At 46.5% G+C, this 23,093-nt stretch overlaps 2 protein-coding genes across 3 annotated transcripts; both read right to left on the bottom strand.

Moving 5' to 3' along the window:
• Positions 1-10,376: 10,376 nt before the first annotated feature.
• Positions 10,377-12,048, bottom strand: LOC120670719. The gene is made up of 2 exons (XM_039950862.1): positions 10,777-12,048; positions 10,377-10,540 (listed from the first exon to the last, which is right to left on the bottom strand). The coding sequence occupies exons 1-2, from the start codon at positions 11,972-11,974 to the stop codon at positions 10,506-10,508; spliced, it is 1,233 nt and encodes a 410-aa protein (XP_039806796.1). The 5' UTR covers positions 11,975-12,048; the 3' UTR covers positions 10,377-10,505.
• A 3,849-nt stretch (positions 12,049-15,897) lies between these two features.
• LOC120668466 lies at positions 15,898-21,526 on the bottom strand. 2 transcript variants are annotated; one of them, XM_039948180.1, is made up of 10 exons: positions 21,336-21,526; positions 20,293-20,398; positions 19,784-19,894; positions 19,537-19,684; positions 18,786-18,973; positions 18,529-18,700; positions 17,707-17,918; positions 17,284-17,406; positions 17,100-17,203; positions 15,898-16,324 (listed from the first exon to the last, which is right to left on the bottom strand). In XM_039948180.1, exons 3-10 carry the CDS (start codon positions 19,854-19,856, stop codon positions 16,190-16,192), a joined length of 1,155 nt encoding a protein of 384 aa, XP_039804114.1. In that variant the 5' UTR covers positions 19,857-19,894; positions 20,293-20,398; positions 21,336-21,526; the 3' UTR covers positions 15,898-16,189. The 2 variants fall into 2 exon arrangements, with proteins under 2 accessions (XP_039804114.1, XP_039804115.1); XM_039948181.1 differs by lacking the exon at positions 20,293-20,398 and having other exon boundaries at positions 21,336-21,518.
• Between the last annotated feature and the right edge of the window lie 1,567 nt (positions 21,527-23,093).

Consider the following 23,093-nt stretch of genomic DNA (forward strand, 5'->3'; position numbering starts at 1 on the left):
TGGTACTGGATATCGAACTCTGACAATGCAAACATCTATTTTCCAAGTCGGCCTTTAAGGACAGGAGCCGACAGCATATGCTTTATGACATCCGATTTGCATATGACAATTGTTTCCGCCGAGAGCAAAATATGGCGAAGCTTCGTACATATAAAGTATAAGCAAAGACAAAGCTTCTCGATTTCAGGATACCTGGCCTCGGCGTCTAACATGCATCTGCTGAGGTAGAAAACCACCCTCTCTTGGCCGTCATGCTTCTGGACTAGCACCGAAGCAATGGAAGTGTCACCCACGGATAGGTATACATAGAACGGCCTATCTTGCTGAGGAGGAACCAATACTGGAGGCTTTGACAAATACTCCTTTATTTCATCGAAAGCTTGTTGCTGTTCTGTCCCCCAGCGAAACTCATCATCGGATTTGATCTTTACTAACCCTATAAACGGCTCAATGCGTCCGGACATATTAGAAATAAATCGCCTGACAAAATTAATTTTACCGATGAGTTTCTGCAACTCCTTCTTTGTAGTAGGTGGCTTCATCGTCTTTACAGCTTCTTGACTCTTTAGGCCGATCTCGATTCCCCGTTCATGCACCAGGAATCCCAGAAACTGACCGGCCGACACACCGAAAGCGCACTTCTTTGGGTTCATTTTGAGCCCAAACCTCCGAGTCCGCTCCAAAACTTGACGCAGATCTTCCAAATGCCCCGCAGCTGATTTGGACTTGACCACGACATCATCAATATAAATCTCTACCAGCTTACCGATGAGATCATGAAAAATATAATTCATAGCACGTTGGTACATTGCACCGGCATTTTTCAGCCCGAAGGTCATAACCAAGTACTCGAACAAGCCAACTGCACCTGGTACTCTGAACGCAGTCTTGTTCACGTCCTCTGGGGCCATGAAGATCTGGTTGTAACCAGCATTGCCATCCATAAAACTCATCATTTTGTGGCCAGCAGCTGTGTTGATCAATGTTTCTGCAACAGGCATCGGGTATTCGTCCTTTGGTGTTGCTCTATTGGGATCCCTAAAATCGACGCAAACACGCCATCGGCCATCCTTCTTTTGTATCGGTACCACGCTAGAGATCCATTCTGCATATCGGCACGGCCTGATGAACCCAGCATCCAGCATCTTCTCCACCTCTTTCTTAACTTCTTCTAGGACTTCAGCCTTCATCTGACGTGCTCGTTGCTGAAACGGCCGAAATCCTTTCTTGAGCGGGAGACGATGCTCGACTATGCTTCTATCCAGTCCGGGCATCTCGGTGTAGTCCCATGCAAAGCAATCCCGGTATTCTTTTAGCAGTGCAATCATCTCCTCTCGCGAAGCCGGATCCAACTTCTTGCTGATAAATGTCGGTCGTGGCTTATCCCCGGGACCGATGTCAACCTCTTCCAAATCATCAGCTGATGTGAACCCGTATCCGAGTTTGCCGTCATCTGAAAAATCAGCTGCGAACGCTAGCGAGTCTTCACTATCCACAGGATCAGCGGCAAACATAGGGAGATGACAAGAAAAATTATTTGGCCAACCGCACGGGCTGGCCGCTTCTATACTTCTATTATCATTCAGAGCCAAATAGTCAATGAGTGGCCAACTGCCAGAGCAGGCCATCATGTGTACATGATGTAACAATTCCGACCACAAACAGAATTTTTCTATTTTTTGGGGCCGATCGCTGGGACCGGCCTCTCTATTTCTATTACACCCCGTGGCTTGCCAGGATGCATCTATTCTGTGAGGCCAGTGGATAAGACCAGCCTCAGTCTGTTTTTTGTCGCCTCGATCCGATCACAGTCTTCCAGGGCGATCCCTGAGATCGGCTTTTGTCCTTCCGCATCCCAGGCGTTCATATCTGCGACCGAGACCTCGCTGGAATCATCTGCAGGGACCACTTCTACTTCATCGCCATCCCATTGGACGAGGTACTGATGCATTGTGGAAGGGATACAACAGTTGGCATGAATCCAGTCCCTTCCAAGCAGCACTGTGTATGTACTCTTGCTGTTAACGATGAAGAACGATGTTGGTACAGTCTTGCTGCCCACTGTCAGTTCCACATTAAGAACCCCCATCGCCTCTGATGGCTGTCCATTAAAGTCATTAAGCATCACATTGGTCTTGATCAGATCGGCAGAAGAACGACCCAATCGGCGCAACACAGAGTATGGCATCAGGTTGACTGCGGCACGAGTGTCGACCAACATCCTGTTCACAGGCTTGCCATTGATGAAGCCCTTGAGATATAACCCCTTCAGGTGCTTGTAGCTCTTCTCCTTGGGCTTCTCGAAAATGATTGGCCGTGGGCCGAGATCCAGCTGCGCGATGGCCAATTCCTCCGGTTGGGGTGCTCGAAACTCCGACGGGAGCACGAACACCATGTTCACATCAGCCGATGGCTTCTCATCGGCTTTTGTCTGCTTGGGGCGCCACTCTTTTCTCGGATGGCGCCTTTCCTCCCTTTGCGGTCGTCTGACTTGCTCCGCGAGATCCGGACGCGCTTTCCTCAGCACATCAAGATAATTTGCTTCTGACTCTTCCAGATTGCGCAAGCGCTGCACCCTGCGCTTCTGCGAGCGATTGAGCCCACCAGGATACCACCGTGGGCGATGGTACCTGTCTTCTTCCTCTGGCTCGGAATCACCCCTGGACGGGTGCCTCACCTGGTCATCCTGACGCGTTCCAGTCCCCAAGCGCCGGAACACCGATGTCTCGTCCTGCTGGCGTCCTCGAGGCCTGCACTCCAAGCAATCATCTATAGTAGGCAATCGGCTCATGCCAGAATTCCAGCAATACCTGAAGAACGGGCAATGCCAGTGGTCGCGTATAGCCTGGCGTCTCCCCAGTGTCCTCCCTGTGCGGTGTTCATACTCGTCCTCCTCCGATTCGTATCGGCGGCGCAACTTGTACTGGTACTGGTACTTTTCCAGAAGCCGATTAGAAGCTGGAAGCTGGTTGCGGATGTGACGCACTTGCTCTTCAGTTACATGTCGCTGTTCCAGCTCACGTTCATCCTGCGGCCGTTTGCCAGAAGCGGCCTCTCTCCTCTGCTTGTCATGGCGGCGCGTGGGTCCCACCATGTTGATCTGGAATGAAAAATTCTGACCCGTAGGAGTGAAGTTCGACAATTCTACTACATTGGCTTGTGGGAAAGGCTTCGTGTCGACCTTCATCGTATGCTGAGCCAAAATTAACCGGCCTTGCTCGATAGCCGATTGTATCTGACGACGCAACTCTTTGCATTCACCCGTGGAATGAGTGAACGAGTAGTGCCATTTGCAGTACAGTCTCCCCTGCAACTCTTGTGGCGTTGGTAGCTTATGATTTTCTGGGAGCTTCAGCTGTTTTTCTTTGAGGAGCAGATCAAATATCTGCTCTACCTTGGTCACGTCGAAGTCGAAGCCCTTCACAAGCCCCTACTGTTTGACCCACTTGCACGGGACAGGGTTTGCCCCCCGAGTCCACTCTGCCACGGCCACTTCTTGCTCTTCGCCAGAGTCATCAGATTCATCTGCCTGGGCCATGTTTACATGGCGCTTGAACTTGTCCTGGTACAGCTCAGGATAGTAATGTTCGTATGTTGTAAGCTTCTGCACCAGGTGCGCCAGAGATGTGAACTCCAACTGAAAAGCCGCATCCTTGATCGGCTTAGCGAGTCCCAGGACAGCTAGATCGACTGCCTCCTTCTCTGTGATGCGCGACGAGTAGCATCGGTTCTTGACCTTCATGAAGCGCTGTATGTATTCTGACACAGTCTCTCCTCGCTTCTGCCTGACTTGGGCGAGGTCGGCAATTCCAGCTTCTGCAGCTTCCGAGTGGTACTGGGTATGGAATTGATCTTCAAGCTGCCTCCAAGTTCGAATCGAATCTGAAGCCAGTGATGCATACCATCCAAAAGCTAGGCCTGTAAGGGATTGGCCGAAGAACCGGACTCTCAACGGATCCGACACTGAGATCATCCCGAGCTGCGTTAAGTATCGGCTCACATGCTCGATGGAGCTGGCTCCCTCTGACCCGTTGAACTTGGTGAACTCAGGAAGCCGATACTTGGGTGGCAGTGGGATCAAGTCATAGTCGCTTGGATACGGCTTGGAATAGCCGATCGCTTTCCTCTTGGGCAGGATGCCGAACTGGTCCCTCAGTATTGCACTGACCTGCTCCACACTAAGAACTCCTGGGGCCGATGGCTCAGCACTCGGCCCAGTAGCGTACTTTGCCAGCCACGCTTGTTTCTCCGCGTCTGCTCCAGAAGCTCCTGGGTTTACTATCTGCACCGAGCGTGTTGGACTGACGCTGTCAGGGATGTAGGCGCACGTGTAGCCGTGCGGGATCTCCTTGGGTGGCTCGGTGAGGAACTGGCCTTCTCTAGGATCACCGCCGATCTTGTGGACAACGTAGATCGGCGAGCTCTGTGGTCTGGGAGCTGCAAATGAGAATGGCAGTTGCGACCTAGAATGCAGTGCAGCTTCCTCTGTGTGACTCCCCAGGGTTGGCCCCGATGGAGAGTACTGGTTCTTGATTATCTCCTGGATGACGCGATGCGCCATGCGCTCGAGTTCGTTCATCAAGCTCTGAGAGTGCCGATGAAGCGCATGGGCCACCATGTAGTTCATCTCCTAACGCAAGGCCCTGGTGCGCTCCTCTGATGGTACAGACAAGTCCACGTTGTCGAGAGTGCCTTTAGGTGAGAACCCCTTCCACCTGATGCCATGGTTGCGGGTCCTCTCAAAAGAGCCAATGAAATCGGCTTCCAGCAGAGCTTTGATCTCATCATACTTCTTCTTGTGTTCAGGAGAGAGCTCATCATACGTGACGGGCTTGGGAACGGGTTCTTGCTCTTGAGCCCCAGTCATCTCTACGGTGGGTGTTGCTGTTGACGAGTGTCCCACCAGGTGTGCCAGAATGTGTTGTCGGTCGAAACCCACCGGCGAGCAGCGACGGGCAACATGAAGAGCCGGGAGGTTGCTGGGGCGCTGGCAGGCACTGCTCCCTCGTCGACGGCCCGCAATTCCGTCACGCGCCCGGAGGATGTGTGAAAGCCGGGCGTGCCACCTGACCTATACCCGATCAGGAGGGTGCAGACGTGCTCCGAACAATTTCCTGCATACAAAGACACGTGTAAATGTAAGTCCGAGCCGTGGTCGGCTCCCCGGGACGACTCTTGCATCGGCTTTAAAGAGCCGATCGAGTCCCGGTGTCAGATGGGATCTGATTGTATCCAGATATGATGAATAAAGCAAATGACTATAAAACTGCTTCAATTAAATCTAATTGATCTAATCCACGATGGTAACAGCTTCACTGCTAGATCGGAACATCCTACACGTGACTAGGCCTAATGAACATAACAGACAACTAAACCACAACCCACAACAGAGGCCTAAGAACTAGCAAGAGCCGATTCCCGGAACAATCCCTATCTGGGCTAAGATAAAGCATCTATTACACCACCGGATCATCCAATCTATTTGCAAGGCCTAACCTAGCAGATATCACGCCAACTCTTAAGATAAGAGCAAACCATAACAGATCAGATCTACTAGACATAAAAGAAGCAAGGTGTTGCCTCTATGTAACTAATTCTATGCGATAAGAACTATCATGAGATTGAAACGTGACTGCACAGAGACAACATGATATTCATAGATGATAAGTAACGAAGCACAACAGATCTACTAAAAGCCATGCTACGAACATCAGGATAACTAGTACTACTCGCCATCAAAAACACTTCAGTACGAGTAATACCAAGGTAAAAGTAAGAACAATACTGCCCTGATTGCAAGAAGCGATCAGGGCAGCATGGCACTTACTTGGATGAAACCCTAGGATTAGGGGTGGCGATGCGCTGAGAGTTGTTGTTTGCGAGATGTGATGACGCTCTCTTTTACGAATAACAAAGGATACATATTTATAGTCCGGAGACTTGGGAAACAATCTAAACTAATCTTGTCCCGATCGGACTCTATCTCTAACCTTGAACTAAATCTAAAGATACATGGCCCATGTGGCCCAGATGCTTACGCACGAGCCGATTTACAAGTCTTCTTCAGTCTTCTGCTTTAAGCCCATCTTGATTTCGGCCCATAAATTAATCCTGTTAATTTATGGCGATAACAATTGGTCAATGGCCCTTTGGTGAATCCCATGGTGGCTAGTCAGGTCTAGCTAAGGTGGGTAATGGCTTTGTTGGGATCTGCACCGACACTAAGGTGATCGTGCTGTGGTACCCCGCTTGTGGGTAAAGTTGCACACCTCTACAGAGTTAAGAATCTATTCGAATAGCCGTGCCCACGGTACTGGGCGAGTTACGGTGTGGTCACATAACTAGTGTTTCTTCTGGGAATGGATGGGTTGGCGTGAGTTGTTTTGGAAAGGTGTCCGGCAGTTGTGCCGTGTGCTACAGCGGATGAGGAGTCCGGTAGCAACTTAAAACTTGGATCCTATGTGGATCAACACTACGTGTTACTTGGTACAAGAAAACTTGCTTTGAAAATCCTTTCTTTCAAATGAACCCCTGCATAAAAATTAGCTTTCCGCAAATAAAACCCTAGCCTTATCCTTGATTTACCCTATGCATTATATTCAGTTTGTACCCCCTCTGTGGGTGTGGTTGGACTTGCTGAGTACGTTTGTACTCACCCCATTCTTAATTTTTACAGAGGAAGATCCAGACTTCATTCCCGAAGACGTTGAGTAGAGGTTCCGTCCTGCACCCAATCTTGCCTGTGGATAGGGTCACCCGCAGGAAGTTCCGTATGGCTCAAGACTCTGATGACCCCCTTTTCGTAGTTAATATCGTTGTGTAGGTGTTAGTTGTTATCCTCGCGATAGTGGCGCTTCACTGCCCACTTCCGTTTAGAGTTGTACGGTGATGTACCATCTGATGTAATAAAAGTGTTATCAGCCTCCTGGGACTGATATTGTATCACTTTTAAGTCTTCTCTAATGAGGGGACGCTTCACTTTGTCTTGAGGATCTTAGGTGAACCAAAAGAAGAATTCGGTGCGCCGGCACCTTGGAGCTTTGAAGGCTCGCCGGCACGTCATCGACCCTCCGACTTGGTATGGAGTGGTGACGACAACATTGTGCGAGGGATGTGGAGACCCCCATCCTTTGTGGAGAAGCTCCTTAGTGGAACCCGGGGCCAAGGTGACTGTGATTGTGTTCACGGAAGAGACTTGGTGGCCAAGTAGCAATACTCTTAGTGAGTGCTACAACAATATGGATGTAGGTGTGTTTTTGTGGCTAACCGAACCACGGGATAAACACCCGCATCAAGAGTTTGCTTTCTCATATCCCTCTCTTTAAGCTTTCGCATTTCATACTAGCAATTTGTGTGCCTTTACTTTCATAGAGTAGTTTCTTGATAGGAAAGGCTATAAGTTGCTAAACTCTTTTGGGATAGTGGTTTCACACTTAAACAACCATAGTTGCACATCTAGATAGCATGTTTAGTTTAATTTTGTACAAATAGTTGGAGCCATATGTAACAGCCCAAAAAAAATTCACTAAATGAAATCACACGCTAAAAATAATTTCCAAAACTTTTTCGTCGCTGAGCTCGAATCGAACTCCAAATTCCCATAAACCTTCCTGGTGATTTTTTCGCCATCCCGACACCGAATCCTATCGCTGTCCCGTCTCCCTGTTCCGCACGTCACGGCGCGCGTGCTCGACCGGCTCGCGACCGCCGCCGAGAAATCCGCCGCGCCCCTCTCTCTCTTTTTCCTCTCTCTTTTTCTTTCCTTCTCCTTTTTCTTTTCTTTTCTTCTTTTTTTTTCTTCCTCCTTCTCTTACCTTCCTTTTCCTCTGCTCCCTGCCCACGCATGCCCGGTCCCGGCTCCCTGTCCACGCCGCGCGCGCCTCGCCCCCACGTGAACCACGCGCCGCGCCGCCCGTCGTTGTACATTTATATGCAAAATAAATCTCATTGATGTGTGCGGTGTACATTTATACATGTTCAGAGGCTGTTAGCCACGTCTAACCAACTAACAACCAAGAGCTAAGTCAGCTAAATACAAGGCACGAACAAGTCAATTCAGTTACATGCAAAATCAATTACCAACACCCCCCTGCAGTCTGTACATCGGATCTCGGATGAACACACAGACTGGATCGAAATTGCTCAAAGACCTTGGTGGAGAGCCCCTTTGTCATTACATCAGCAAATTGTTGATCTGTTGGAACATGTAGAACTCTGAACTCCCCGAGAGCAACTCGTTCTCTGACAAAGTGAATGTCCAGTTCAATGTGCTTTGTGCGCTTATGATGAACGGGATTGGTGGCCATGTAAACTGCTGAGATGTTATCACAATATACAATTGTCGCCTTGTCAATGCTGCATCCGAGCTCAAGAAGGAGTTGGCGAAGCCACACACATTCAGCTACTGCATTTGCGACCCCCTGTACTCAGCTTCGGCACTTGATCGAGAGACCGTAGGTTGGCGCTTTGAGGACCAAGAGATCAATGAATCACCAAGATAGACACAAAACCCAGATGTTGATCGTCGGGTATCCGGGCAGCCGGCCCAATCGGCGTCCGAGTAGGCACGAACCTCAACAGATGGAGAGGCGTGAAGTTCAATTCCAAAGGAAGTAGTACCACGGACATACCTCAGAACACGCTTCAGCAGAGCTAAGTGAGAAAGACGAGGGTCGTGCATATGCAAGCACACCTGTTGCACAGCATGAGCAAGGTCTGGTCGAGTCATCGTGAGATATTGTAGTCCACCAGCGAGACTACGAAACTCAGAGGCATCAGGTACTGGATCGCCATCAGCAGCAGCAACTTTCGGCGATGTGTCGATCGGTGTAGAAGCCGGTTTGCACTGAAGCATTCCGGCACGATCCAAGAGGTCTTCAGCATATTTTTCTTGTGAGAGAAAAAAGCCTGAAGCTGATCGTTGAACCTGAATGCCAAGGAAATAGTGAACCGGGCCGAGATCTTTGATGGCAAGTGCAGATTGCAGTTTGGTGATGATGGACTGAAGTAGCACGTCAGTGGACGCCGTCAAAATGATATCGTCGACATAGAGAAGTAAATATGCCATTGCCGAGCCATGTCGTAGGACGAAGAGGGAGACGTCGGAGCATGTCGGCCTGAATCCGATGGTGCGGGCGACATCTGTGAACCAATGAAACTAGGCCCGAGGCGCCTGTTTCAAGCCGTACAGAGAACGCTCGAGCTTGCAGACGAGACCAGGATGTTCTTGGTCGATGAAGCCGGCAGGTTGATAGCAGTAAACTTGTTCGTCGAGGAAGCCGTGCAAGAACGCATTCTTGACGTCAAGTTGATGCACCGGCCATGATCGGGACACAGCAAGAGTGAGGATGGTGCGGATGGAAGCCAGCACGTGCGCGAGTGAGCATTGGGTGCTGAGACTGGACGGGTGATGCGGCAGGGGGCGACGAGGCAGATGTCATTGGCGAAAGCGAGGAGCTTGCTGGCGAAGTGGATGCAGACCGAACGGGTGGAGGATGTGGCTGCCTGGCGATCTGATCGTGGCAGTCGGCATTGTTGATGCGGGCGTGCGACTCGGCGTGCGACTCGGCTGCTCCTGCGCAAAGGGAAAGCAATCTTCCTCGAAATAAACATGCCGAGAAGTAAGAACACAGCCGGATGATAGATCAAGGCAACGATATCCCTTGTGATCCGGCGAGTAACCAAGAAGGACGCACCTGATGGAACGGGGAGCAAGCTTGTGGGGTGCGATAGCTGTAATGTTAGGATAACATAGGCAGCCAAATGTTCGCAAGTGCTGGTAATCTGGTTGGATGCCGTAGAGTTTCTGGAAAGGAGACATGGCAATGGTTGCTTTGCAGGGTCTACGGTTTAGAAGATAGGCTGCTGTGGCAAGAGCTTCTGCCCAAAATCGATACGGCATGGATGCCTGGAGAAGAAGCGTGCGAGTGCAATCATTGAGGGTTCGTAGAATGCGCTCGGCCTTGCCGTTTTGTGGTGAAGTATATGGGCATGACAACCTGAAGAGAATGCCACGAGAGGTGAAGAAGTTGCGCAGGACTTGATTATCAAACTCTTTGCCATTGTCGGACTGAAAACAGCAAACGGCACGCTGGAATTGAGTCTGAACAAAGGCACAGAAAGAAATGATAATTGAAGCAACTTCAGACTTTTGACGTAAAGGATAAACCCAAACAAAGTGAGTGTAATCATCGAGTATCGCTAAGTAATACTGAAAACCAGAAACACTCGAGACGGGTGACGTCCAAACGTCGCAGTGGAGAAGCTGGAATGGCCCTGTTGTCACTGAACTGGACAAAGAAAAAGGAAGCCGTGTGTGTTTACCCAGGCGGCAAGCATGACAGTGGCTGGATGGCTGCTTATTACATTGAAAATCAAATGATGTAAGAAGCTGAGATAAGTTTTTATTGCTGGGGTGGCCCAATCGACGATGCCAACGAGCAGCAGCTTGAGTGAAGAGGGCCTGTGCAGCCGGAGCAGTGAGAGGGTAAAGATCCCCATCACTGTTACATCGGAGAATTTCCATCTTGGTGCGCAGATCCTTGATGGAGAAGCCGAAAGGATCAAATTCAACCGAAACAGAGTTGTCACGGGTTAGATGGCGCACAGATAAAAGATTCTTAACAAGATTAGGTGCAATCAGAATATTGTGAAGATGCAAAGGACGTGTACTAGTTGGAACGGAAGAAGAAGCCATGTGAGAGACAGGAATGGACATGCCATTGCCAACGAGAATACGAGAAGAAGAAGGAGCAGTTGAGATGGTGGGAAAAGTACCGTGGTTGGACATGTGCGTTGATGCACCAGTGTCCATGACCCAGTCGCCAGCGGGGGAGGTCTGGAGCGCCATGTTGTTGAGAGCAGCGATCAGTGCAGCTTGATCCCAAGAGGGAGCCTGTGGCTGCTGCATGGGCGCAACGCTGTAGTAGGCTTGTGCCAATGGAACGCCGGGACGTGGCCCCAGGACTCCAGTGCCTGGAGGCGGGAGCGGTGGACGCGCCATGGTAGGCCAAGCATGGAATGTTCCAGACCACGGGTTGACTTGCGGCCACTGTGGTTGGACGGTGGAGGCGTTCCCGGGACGGCCATTGTTGGAGGAGGAGCCGCCCCCGGAGTTCTTCGTCTTGTACCTCTGCTTCTTGCCGGAGCCGCCCGCGCCACCAGCAGATGTTGGAGAGGCGGCGACGCTGGGCTGGGCAGCGAGGGCGAGCGGCGCACCGGACGCGACGGATGCACCGGACGTGGCGGATGCAGCGCCACTGGAGCCGTGCATGTGGGCGAAGAAGGCGGCGGCCTGAGCCCGCTTGGCCGCGGTGTCGACGCGATTTTCTTCAAGGCGACGTTGAGATCGCACCTTCAGGAATGACGGCAGCCTTTTGTGACTGGTGATACTGGGAATCACATTGTGGAGCCGTTCATTGAGACCACGCAGCAAGGTGATGACGAGTTCCTGGTTCGACACAGGCGAGCCGAGATCGCGGAGTTGATCTGTGAGCTGCTTCACCTTGGAGCAGTAGGCCATCACGGACATGTCGCCTTGGTAGACGTTGTGGAAGTCGGCGCCGACGTAGACTGATCGTGTCGCCTTGTTGTTGCGGAAGAGGCCGTGGATGGCACACCAGAGAGAGTACGCCGTGTCCCGGCTGGTCTGCACGGTGCGAAGGATGTCGTTGGAGATGGTGCAGTACAGCCAGGAGACGATGGAGTAGTCGTTCTGGACCCAGTCGGAGGTGCCCTCGGCGTCGGAGCTGTTGACGTGGTCGAGCAGTCCAAACTTGGCGAAGACGGCGAGGAAGCAGAGACGCCATGGACCGTAGTTGGCCTCATCAAAATCGAGTACCATGGGAACGTGGGTTTTGATGTTGATCAGTTGAACCTGGGAGGCCGGAGCAGGGTTGGTGACGACTGGAGGGATGTCAAGATCCGAGGAGGACGAAGATCCGCCAGGAGAGGAGGATCCATCAGAGGAGGCCATGAGGGACGAGGAGAGGAGGAAAAGAGTGCAGCGGAAAAAACAGATCGGAGTAACTAAGCTGATACCATGAAGGAGTTCAAAAGAATGACTGATGCAACATAAATCTCATTGATGTGTGCGGTGTACATTTATACATGTTCAGAGGCTGTTAGCCACGTCTAACACTCTAACCAACTAACAACCAAGAGCTAAGTCAGCTAAATACAAGGCACGAACAAGTCAATTCAGTTACATGCAAAATCAATTACCAACAATAACAAACCAAGTTCAATTTTGTCATGTTGGGAGTTCAATTTCTTTTTGTGACGTTAGGAGGGGGCATGGCCCCTCCCCCCCACCGCAACTGGAACAGGAGGGATCCAGAATGGATAGGTTCTCCGGTTGTTGGATTGCCTTGAACGTGGTATCAAGTATAGTTGTGCGTTTCACGCTGAGAGGCTTAACTCTGCGCGTCCCTATGCCTCCCATACCCACTGATCATCATGGCAGACGGCAGAAGGCGAGATAACGAAGGATGAGATTGTTCTCCACTTCTCGGTTTCTTATTTCCACCACTGGAAGAAGAGGAACAATGGTGGGGGACTTCAAAAATTGCACTCAACATGTCATGCTGCAAAGGCTGACCCGTTCCTAGATGGGCTCAAAAACTAAGTACTACAGCGAGCACAGCACTTGCAAGTTACAACGACGATGGCAGGAGACGAAGCTGGAGCATATATAAATAAGGACGCCAAGAAGAGTGTACACGTACGTGTAAAGGACGAAGAGCGAGGCAGTTGAGTTTCATAAAGAAGAGTTTGTATATGAAAACAAGACTGCGTGAGAGTGAGTAGTATAGGCCACAAAGTTGGCACCTACTCATTTACTGGAGAGGTTGCAAATTAAGGTGTATAAAACGACAGCTCATATTAAAGTTGAGAACTTGATATTAGCTAGATGCAAGTAGTAGCTGGTGCAAGACAACATATAAACAGGATAAAAGCAAGACAGTGCAGGACAGGTGGGGACACTGGGCAGACGGAAAAAAGGGACCTTCTTCAGGCTGAGATGATGATCGAATCGAAATAAATGGATGCATTTTGGGGAAGTCAGACTGATAAATGGGAGTTGGAAAAAAAAATTCATGCGCTGAGATTTTTATCAAATTGAACTAAATGGGTAAATTTGGTGGAAGTTGTTGATAAGAAAATGTGCCGGCAATCAAGCACACCAAGCAATTTGATTGCAATCTTGAACCACAAACTTGGAGCTTTAGTAGATGTAGTAGATAAGGGAGGAGTAAAGGCAAACGATCACTGCGACCTTGTACTGGGAGATGCAACTCAAATGTCCTTCAAAGTTTCAAATGATAGTGGTTATTTTTGTATAAAAAAAAGAAGAAGAAAATAAGAAGTTACAATGTTTCAGGCTAGGTGCAGAGAGCTCGGTACTCCTGCTGGCTGTTATCAGGGCAAGCAAAAAGATGAAACTCCAAATTGAAGGGCCCGTTCCTCCAGGCTCCAGCTTGAGGCTTTTGGCAATGCTTATGCAAAATGCAATCCATGGCATACTGTGAGGGCATGCGTCGGACCTCAAGACAAGCTGAGTTCGCGCCAACCTTCGGAGGGAGAAAACAATTTGGCATGCATGATAGTCTCGACGGTTGAGGCAAACAAGCTCTGCTAGAACAGGAATCGCTTGTTGAGCATCGATGTCTTTTTTTTTCACCTGGAGACAGGCGGCCCTGCTGCAGCTCTGGGTGTCCCGGTGCCTCCCGTGCCCAGCTAACAATCTGAGAGCAGACATGCTGGAAGCAGCAGAGGAAAGAGCAATCTCCATTTTCATTTCCTCATCATGGTGACTGATATGACGATCATCCATGCATGCATAGCATTTCTTATGAGCATTGCTGATTACCAGTTCCTCTGGGACACTGGTCCAGGCCTATTTCTTCTAGGTTTCTGTTGTGGAATCCTATTGCAGCGAGATAGATAACAGAGGTGAGGTGAATAGTACAAATAAGGGTTGAGAGTAGTAGGCAGACGGGTGAGTCAAGTCCTGCAGGGAGACGCACTGACAATGCATGTGGGAATAATGAGGCACGGTGATGAATCTAGTAATATCATTTCTGCCTAGGTGATCTTTATAGGTTCTTGCGTTTATTGATAATCAAGGTAGAAAAATGTTTGGCTTAGGAGAAACTAGAAATTATGAATGTAGGGAGTATTTTACAATCTAAATGGTTGAGACACGAGACCTGACAGAACAAGGTCGTGCTAGCAGCAGCGGGGAATAGGAATTCAGAAGAACAGCAAGTTCTAGGAATCGAAGAACAGAGGGATTGGATTGATAACAGAACAGAGTCTTATTTGCTCTTTTTTTTTCCTTGTCGTCTCTTCCTCTCCGTTATCTCCATGTATTACAGATTCAGCCGATTCAGCACCTCACACACGCCAGCTACTTCATCTCGTTGGGCTTAACCCATTTGGGTCCAAAACCACGCTGCTGGTTGGGCTGCCTAATGGGGTCAAAATATATATAAAAATTAGTAATAAAAATGGGGCCTTGTGTTGAAGATATTGTTGTAAGAAACTCAATGGTGCAATCCCAATTTAATTTGGATACACCATTTAAGATCTATTTTTTAGTTCTAAGCTTTATTGGATGTGGGATGATATTATCACCTTTTTCTTTTCTGCATACATGTACTGATTCTTTCCTTTTCACAGTTGAACTGCATGGTTACACGGTTAATTAACTAAACGTCCTGTGATCTTAGCTGGTTGGGCTGACAGTCCATTTAGCCGTATGTGGTTTTGTCATCTAAATGTGCCATGCCCACGGGGTGCAATTGTGCATCACTTGAGGAAACACAGGCAAAAGATGGGAGGAAAAGACACACGGCAACATAACCAATCAGGGTGCATGCCTCCTACTTACCTAGGTTTTCCTTCCTAGGAATGTCCTGGTGCCTCCCTTGCCTAGAAAGACACAAGGGAATTAATCAGCTACTAGCTAGCATCCTCATCTGCAGTGAGACAGTGACTGATACAGCGACGACAGATCATCCAGCTCCCGAATTATCCAATCTGCTGCTTATAGCTAGCAGGTTTGTTCATGCATGGTGTATGATCGGTTGTCGAATACTCCAATCCTAGGTAGACAGGCGAAGGTGAAGGGGGAATATATAGTCGATCGACAGAGAAGGCAAGGACAGGGAGGACGTGCAAGTTACTGCTCATTTGTGCTGCGCAGAAGCCTAGCCCGTGTCTGGACTCTAGCTGCAGCGACTGGGATTGTGCCAGTGGGCCTTTATGCACCGTAAAAAAAAATACAGTACGGAGACGCGGAGGAAACAAGAGGGGATTAAAATAGCTGCTTTCAAGGTGACCATCAAGTGAACTGAATACTGATCAGAAAGTTTCAGCCCTTCAACGATCTGATTGGGAGATCAACGGTATTCGCCGGTTCACGTAGTGAAATATATAGAGAGAAATGAAACATACAAATATATTTTTGCTTCTGTTTTTTTTTATTTTTCTCCTTTCAGTTTTAGTACACACGTGCCACTTTCCAGTCCATCTGTCCATGCGAAGTGACATGGACATGGACTTGCATTTGGAGAGAACGTTTATCAGCCAATGCTTTGGAACTGCTTCCATTTTCCACAGGAATTATATTTGGGTTCCTAGTGCTTGCAACTTTTAATAACAACTGAGATACGAGGGAAAGATTATTTGGGTTGAACAAGAGGCTAAAACTAACTGATAGGATTTTTTGTTGTTGTTCTTTTTGGGAGGTGTCAGTGGCTTTGGCTGTTGCCCGTTCTCAACCAGGAAGACCAAGCTCACAGAACACATGATCAATTTCCCCTCTCTGCTTCCCTGACATCAAGTTCGCTAAAAGCAGAATCCAAGATGGGTGTGTAGATGTACAAAAATCCATCAAACAACGACCATGTGTATGATAAAGTGCTTAAACAATACAAAGATGGCACAATACGCGGGGTCCTGCAGTAATGGAAAACCTAACATAATATAAAGTTCCTCAACAATACGTCCGGCCAATATATACAAGCATGTATGATAGAAACAGGTTTGAGTGTCTTGCGTAACCTTAGTCATGCATTGGTGCCATCAATCTCATTATCTAGAGGGTATTTCTAGGTGTGTACATTGCTAGCTAAAGAAGGCGAAATGTCTTCCCTGTTTTTCTTATTTACAATGCGGGGCATAGTCACAATTGCAACAATTTATCTGAAATTCGAAGCAGAAGGATCATGATGCAGAGGAAAATAATGGTGGCTTCGATTACTGCATCTAAGGCCATCAACCGCTCTGCTGCATTCTTAAAAGTTTCACGCCCACGCACCTGCCCAATATGAACTTTGTTGTAACAGGGAAATCTTTTTTATTTTACAGAACGATCTAACAAATCTAAATTCTGACAAATGACAGGAACGGCAAGATGTGAAAAGGAAAATAAAGAAAGACTACCTACATACATGTGTTTCTAACTAGACGCTGAAATATCACTAGAAATAACATGTTGAGGTAGAAAATAAACAATGCAGGTTTAGTTCTCCTTTAGCTTTATATGGACTATTGATTGAATGATAGTTAAATGTTAATACATGAATGGAAGACTATGGTTTAATAACATAATTCATGTATTAACTTGAATTAAACAATAGTCTTACTGAAACAGGAGATTTTAATAACCTTTTGTGCTAATTCAGATTTAATTCATGTATTAACACAATTGTGCAGGGTATGTGCACTAGAAATTGTTTCTACTGCACAACTTTATAGAAGAATAAAATAAGGAAGTATGTGCAGGGAGGATTCGCAGACTCAAAAAGGAGATCTTAGCTAAAGAAAACAAGCATGTTACTGTCTCGAGTCAAGCTTCTAACAACATTACATTTCCTTAAATAATGTTCAATTGTGATGATGTGATGGAAAATGAATGTTTCTGGGCAAAACGAGAATGGAGATCTAAATTACTCTGTAAAGACAATGGGTGAATTGTCACTAGAAAGCTCTTTTTTAAAAGAAAAAAAAAGAGCCTACGTGGAACTGCTAACTTTTTATGCTGTATATGAAAAAAAGCTATTTATCCATGATACGAGGGAAGAAATTCAAACCTCTAAAAGATAATTCAATTTAATGGGGAGGTTCTGCTCAGCATGTTGGATACAGTAACGTAACATATCCAATATAGCCAGATCAGTTTGGTAATCTTCAGATCCTGTGTAGAATATATCAGATGTAGTACATTAATAATACTTCATATTAAAAGTTTGAAACATGATATGAGCAATGTAATACCTGGTATATCAAAAATTTGAAGGACAGGAATGCCAAGTACTTCTGCTAACTCGTTTTGAACATGTGCACGCTGGAGCGTCGATAGTCTATCACCATGTGTGACCACAACAACAGGTTTGTCATCTGCAGAAATGTTTGTCACAATCACATCCATGCCTACAATAGCTAGTTTTAAATATCAATGCAAAAAGAGCATTGTTCACAAATCAAGTTAACAATGCAAACCAATAATTTATATACAGATACATTATTACAAAAAATAATAATATGTACATGTATCTTTTCTCTAACAAGAATCGTACCAGTTACAGGAATATGAAATTAACTAAATGTATATTTATTCATCTGTGGGAAAAAATGTATTAGCAAAATTCATATTATAAAAGGGATGCATAAGCCTAAAAACATCTTAGCAGTCCCTACCTCCAATTGATAAAAATGGATACATAAATGTTTCACGCAGTATGTCAATGTATCCTTTCTTGTTGCTTTCAGTTGCCTCAATTATAGAAACACCATCAACAACAAATATAACAAAGTTGACCTTCCTGGTTTTGTAACGAAGAAAACTGAATTGTCTCCCAAATGGTTTGATGCCCTTAGTCTTATAGCCTTCATCAGTATCCCTGCTAAAACTGTAAAACAAATTCATTGAGGTAGGTGATGTTGAGTAGTCTTGATATGCTACGTCAGCAGCTTAAGGCTACAAGAAATTTAAGAAAATGAAACAGACATACCAAGAAATATTACCACATAAAAATATCCTTGATACCATGTTATGTGCATTCCAACGTATAAGTCATGTAACAAGCTCTTGAAATAACTTTTCATAATTTTTCTATTAAATATTAACTCAAGCATAGGTTTTCAAGTATAATTAATTGGGTATTCAGAAGCATGAGGTGAAAATAGAAATAATATGGCAGAATGAGGACTTCTTTGGATGACTACAACACTGTTACATCCAAATTCAAAAGATATCGTGATCCTGGCTAAAATCTGCTCAGATATGTTGGCTGAAAAAAAGAGAGGAGCATTTTGAGTTTTGCTCACTCAGAATAAATCACTATTCATACAAAATCACTATTCATACAACATCATTCAGTGTATACTGTTTTGATAAATTCAGCACAAGAAACAAAAGGCTACCAAGTTTTAAGTGATGACTCAGAAGTTGTCACAAATGTAAAGCTAAATAAATGCTAAAAACACAAAGATAAGAGAATTTAATTACAAACTGCTTACCATGTCGTTGTTTCCCCATGGCTGATTCCCTTTGTCATCCACTGCTGCAGCATATTGAAATTTTTCTGTGGATTGCTTGATAAGCTCTGTGTATCATAAATACATATAGCAGTTGAATTCCTCGGAATGGGGTACTCCCGAAGAAAAAGTGTACCATTTGATTTTGAATTTTCTGGCAAAATAAACAGTAAGAGATAAACAAGTTCAGTTGCACATTGCCATGAAACAGCATCCTAAAAAACGATAAAGAAACTTACGTGACACTTGCGCTCGATCTGGTGCAAAAGGGTCATCATCCTTGTCAAAGACCCTTGTAATTCGGTTCACAAGTGTGCTCTTGCCCGCACCTCTAGGGCCCACTAACAGTAGTGTAGTGATCTCGGGCAAGATATAATCCCCAGCTTTTGTGCCGCCAGCTCCCTCAATGCAATCCCCAGGCTTATACCTGCTCATAGAATGAGTTTCTAATAACAAACTTACGAGTTGAAGATCAATAAAGTGAACTTAGGGACTTGTAGCGCATCGCAACACTGCACTGTTAGGTGACAGTTATTAATCTTTTCCAGTAATTAGATTCAGTGGTTTAATTGACAAAACCAGAAATTTCAGTCTAGAAAACAGTTACAATATTATGTTCAAGATGAGATCGTTGTATTTTGTATTAAAAACTGTAATTTGATTATTGTTGTATTCTACATTAGAAACCATAATCAATGTTCAAGAAAACGCTAGGCGCTAGGCAGACATTAGCCTACCGACTAGCACCTAGGAAGGTTAAACGTAGATTAAACGTAGGTTAAACATAGACATTAGCCCTCCCTTTAGTGTTTAATCTCGATTAAACAATGTTTAATCACATTTTTTGAACCATGACCATAATTAGACACCAAGAACATAGTTTTCGAAAAGATGGGCGGAAAGGGAGAGATTTATTCTTAGAATTTTGGACTCTGCCGATTGTGTTGTACTGTTGTTCCAAAGAAAAGGGAAAAGAAAAATCAGGTTTACCTCCTGATGAACTCTTTCGCCTCCCGCAGGCGGTCCTGCAGCCTGCGGCCGAAGTAGAGAGCCTCCACCTCGTCGTCATCGCAGTCACAGCACTCATCGGATGCTTCATCATCGCAAACCTGTGAGATGGCCACGTAGTCGGCGAACACTACACTCTCACAAAAAAAAGTCAAGTTCAATAAAGTGATCGTTCCAGATTTGGGAGCTCTGAGATCATAGGGTGGTGGGCTGGTGGCAGAGCAATCACCTGGAGGAGCCTCCGACAAGCACGACAGTGAGGAGGGGATGCTGGTGGGGGTGATATCGCCGCCGCCGCCCATGGAATTTACCTCGAATTTCGCGGAGTAGGGGGGGGAGACTGAAAAGAGAGAGGAAAGAGGGTGCCTGTCAGGGAACAATCTTTGATTCTGGATATTATAATAAAACTGGTATTTGCATCTTGCCTATCAACTTTGTTACAAATTTATGATACAACCTTTCTAGGCCCATGTGACTATGGGAGGCAAATGAAATGTTTGGAAATACGGTGTAAATTTACCACGCAGTTCAAACCTCGCAAATGGTTTCAGTACTAACCTCCGACTGTTTGTAATATTTTCTATGGAACAAATTCCATTCAACGGTTTCTACGCTCTAGATTTTTTACGGAACGGTGTATTTGATTAGATGTGGTATTTCACTAATGTGTCTACCAATTCAAGATTTCCAAATAACAGAACTATTTGGATATTAGAGTAATAAGAGTTTGTTTTATACCTAAGACCAAGATCCTCGCAAAGCTATTTTTGACCCAAAGTACCTCTTGGGGAGGGTACAGGATCCTAGGATGGCGGAGGTTCGTCGTCTTCTACTCGAACTGGTGCTGAGATAATCCGCAAAGTAGACTATTTAGATTAGAAGAGGCTTCTAGATGCTAATGTTAAGTCAGAACATATAATTCACCAAAGAGATGTCAAAAACATCATGACAACAATACATGTATCCAAATTCCAAGTAATGGTTGCAGCTGTAATGCAGTACAGCTCTTCATTCAGCTAGCCTGAAGCGCATAGAGTTTTTTATCTTTTTTTTGGAAGAGACCTGATGAACATTTATAGCAACTTTACTGAATGTATATGAACGGACAGCTAATGATGGCGTGTTTATAATAAACAGAGTCATGGATACTTTGCTGAAAAGATATGATCGTGCGGGTGATCAACAATACCAGTGACCCAAATTAAATGCCGCCACCAATGAACAAGAACCCATTAGGACATGCTACTGCTGCTGCTGCTACTACTACATGGTTGATGATTGGTTTACGGTTTAGACTCCTCGCCCTTTTCCAGAATATTTCGAGATTAATCTGAACGCAAGGTCTACCTGATCTGGCTGCTCTTTATGAATACAGTTGCAAGGAGATGTCAGCATCACTGAGCTAAGCACACCCCAAGTAACAGCGCCACCAAATAAATGGTTAAGATTATCAGCAGCACGGAAACAATCCAAAGATGACATTTTCTTCTTTACATGCAGAGGAAAGTCAAACGATCTTCCATCACAAGGTACTACTACTGCATAATTAGTAAATAAAAGCATTTTTCCGTCTTTAAGAAACTATTTTTTTCTGAACAATTTTAGTTGGTGAAGCGCACAGTGATTCCACCGTCCAAGAATCCAAGGCAATTCACGGATCCATATCAAACACTTCACCTAGGATTCAACACGATCCATCTCAAACAATTTGCAATCATCAAAGAACCAAGAAAGCAAGAACCTTAGGTCAGCAGATGGGAAGGGGAGGGCAGCTCGAGTACCGGACAGAAGATGGCCGCAGGCGAGTGATGCCGGAGGTGGAGGGTAGAGGGCCGTGCCTCCGTCGCGCCGGAGTCGCACCGCTGCTGCCGCCAACCCCGTCGCGTGCTGCCGCCAACCCCGTCGCCTAGGTCGCGAAGAGCAGCGCGACTGCGGTAGGTGTTCCAGCTATATGCTCTCGTGGGTTGTTTACCAGGCCGGGGTGAGGTGGGTTTTGCCGGGTTTGGACCGGGGGGTACAATCCAGACCGGGCTTAACCGAATACTAATATTTTAGTGGGCCGTGGATCGGGCCGCGATCCCGGCCAAACCCAACCTAAACGAACAAGGCCTTACAGTGATTCAACCTGAACACCACACACACTTTTGCTTGCAGTATTTGGTGCGTCCGCCATGCTGCACTGCTGCTTCTGCTGGGGTCGATGGTGAGAAAATTTGGATTGTGCCCTTATGTGGAGTGTGCTTCACCAGAATGCCATCTCGCAATTGAGTTTCGCTCATTTGCCCTTCTACATCGTGCCAACATATTTATGATGTCATTAGGATTTTTTCTACCACTGGTGCCCCTCCCTTATCCATTTTGATTGCTGAAGGACTGAATGGAGGTCTTCTTCTCCGTTCTTCTCCGTTCCTCCGAACGGATCGGGATAGGAGGGAGGGGCGCTGCACAACGCCGCCCCCAGCCCAGCTCCACGCCGCCGACGAGCACCCTCCCTAGCCCTGCTCCACGCCCCAGCTGCTTGGAGTTGCTCAACGCCGCCCCACGCCTGCCCTGCTGCCCCAAGCCCTGCTGCACGCCTACCCCAAGCCCTGCTGCACTCCTGCCCTGCTCCACGCCCGCACCAAGCTCGCCCCATGGAGTACAGCGACGCCCAGGGTAGCGCCAGTGCAGGTACAGGCCCATGGCCGACCGTCGAGCACAGCAGGTTCGCAATTCCGCGAAGCCGAAGGATTTCAAACAAGAAGCTGCCTCTTGTGGTGTGCGATTCCTGTAAGTGCCACATTCTGAAGGTTTGGACAGCAAGGACGAAGAAGAATTACGGCCAGCAGTTCTACACATGCCCGACCCGAACGGTGAGAACAGTTTGCTGCAAAAACTTTGTGAAGTCCATATTATGTGAACTAAACTGGTTGGTTTGCTTTGATTTGGCCACAGAGAGAAGGTGCTAGTTGTCAATTTTGGGAGTGGGAGGAGGGATATGAGCAGTACTTGGTTGACCGAAAAATGGTGCCTCTAGATTACGAACCTATTTTTGAATCGACCATAATTCCACATCAAATTCCAATTGTGGGGCCCAAGGCGAAAAGTGAAGAATCAATGAATGAAGAATAACTTAAGCTTCTTAGGAAGATAGAAATGTTGCTTCAATGTTTGTTTGTTATATGTGTGTACTTGTGTTAGTGAGCAATCTGTATGCAATTGTGAAGAGTGGGTGAATCAATCAACTTCTGTATGAGTTGTGCAATTGAATGAATGAATGAATGAATGAATTCATGGTGGTGCCATTTATGTTATTCCTCCTACTATCATATACAACAGACCATGTATGCATAGGAGACATAACAAATTGACACACTGAAATGGACAGATATGTTGCCACATAGAAATAATGTCTGAAAGTGATATGTTCAGTAACACACATAGTTGCCACATACAACATTCTGAAAATAAGTCTACTCACAGATACACAAGACATTGATGCACATAAGTCATACATGCCATCTCATACAAATTCATGATACATAAGTCATATGCTACTT

The sequence above is a fragment of the Panicum virgatum genome, chromosome 4N (genome assembly GCF_016808335.1).
Source record: "Panicum virgatum strain AP13 chromosome 4N, P.virgatum_v5, whole genome shotgun sequence".
Lineage (NCBI taxonomy): Eukaryota > Viridiplantae > Streptophyta > Magnoliopsida > Poales > Poaceae > Panicum > Panicum virgatum.

Bases quoted from the DNA above. Each gene is read 5' to 3' on its own strand.
- LOC120668466 (XM_039948180.1), bottom strand. From the start codon at position 19,856: ATGGGCGGCGGCGGCGATATCACCCCCACCAGCATCCCCTCCTCACTG. The intron at 17,919-18,528 runs GTAAGCAGTTTG...TTTGTTTTACAG, and splicing joins CATGGGGAAACAACGACATG to TTTTAGCAGGGATACTGATG. The intron at 17,204-17,283 runs GTATTACATTGC...TATTCTACACAG, and splicing joins TCAAATTTTTGATATACCAG to GATCTGAAGATTACCAAACT.
- LOC120670719 (XM_039950862.1), bottom strand. From the start codon at position 11,974: ATGGCCTCCTCTGATGGATCCTCCTCTCCTGGCGGATCTTCGTCCTCC. The intron at 10,541-10,776 runs GTACTTTTCCCA...TTCTCCATCAAG, and splicing joins AACGCACATGTCCAACCACG to GATCTGCGCACCAAGATGGA.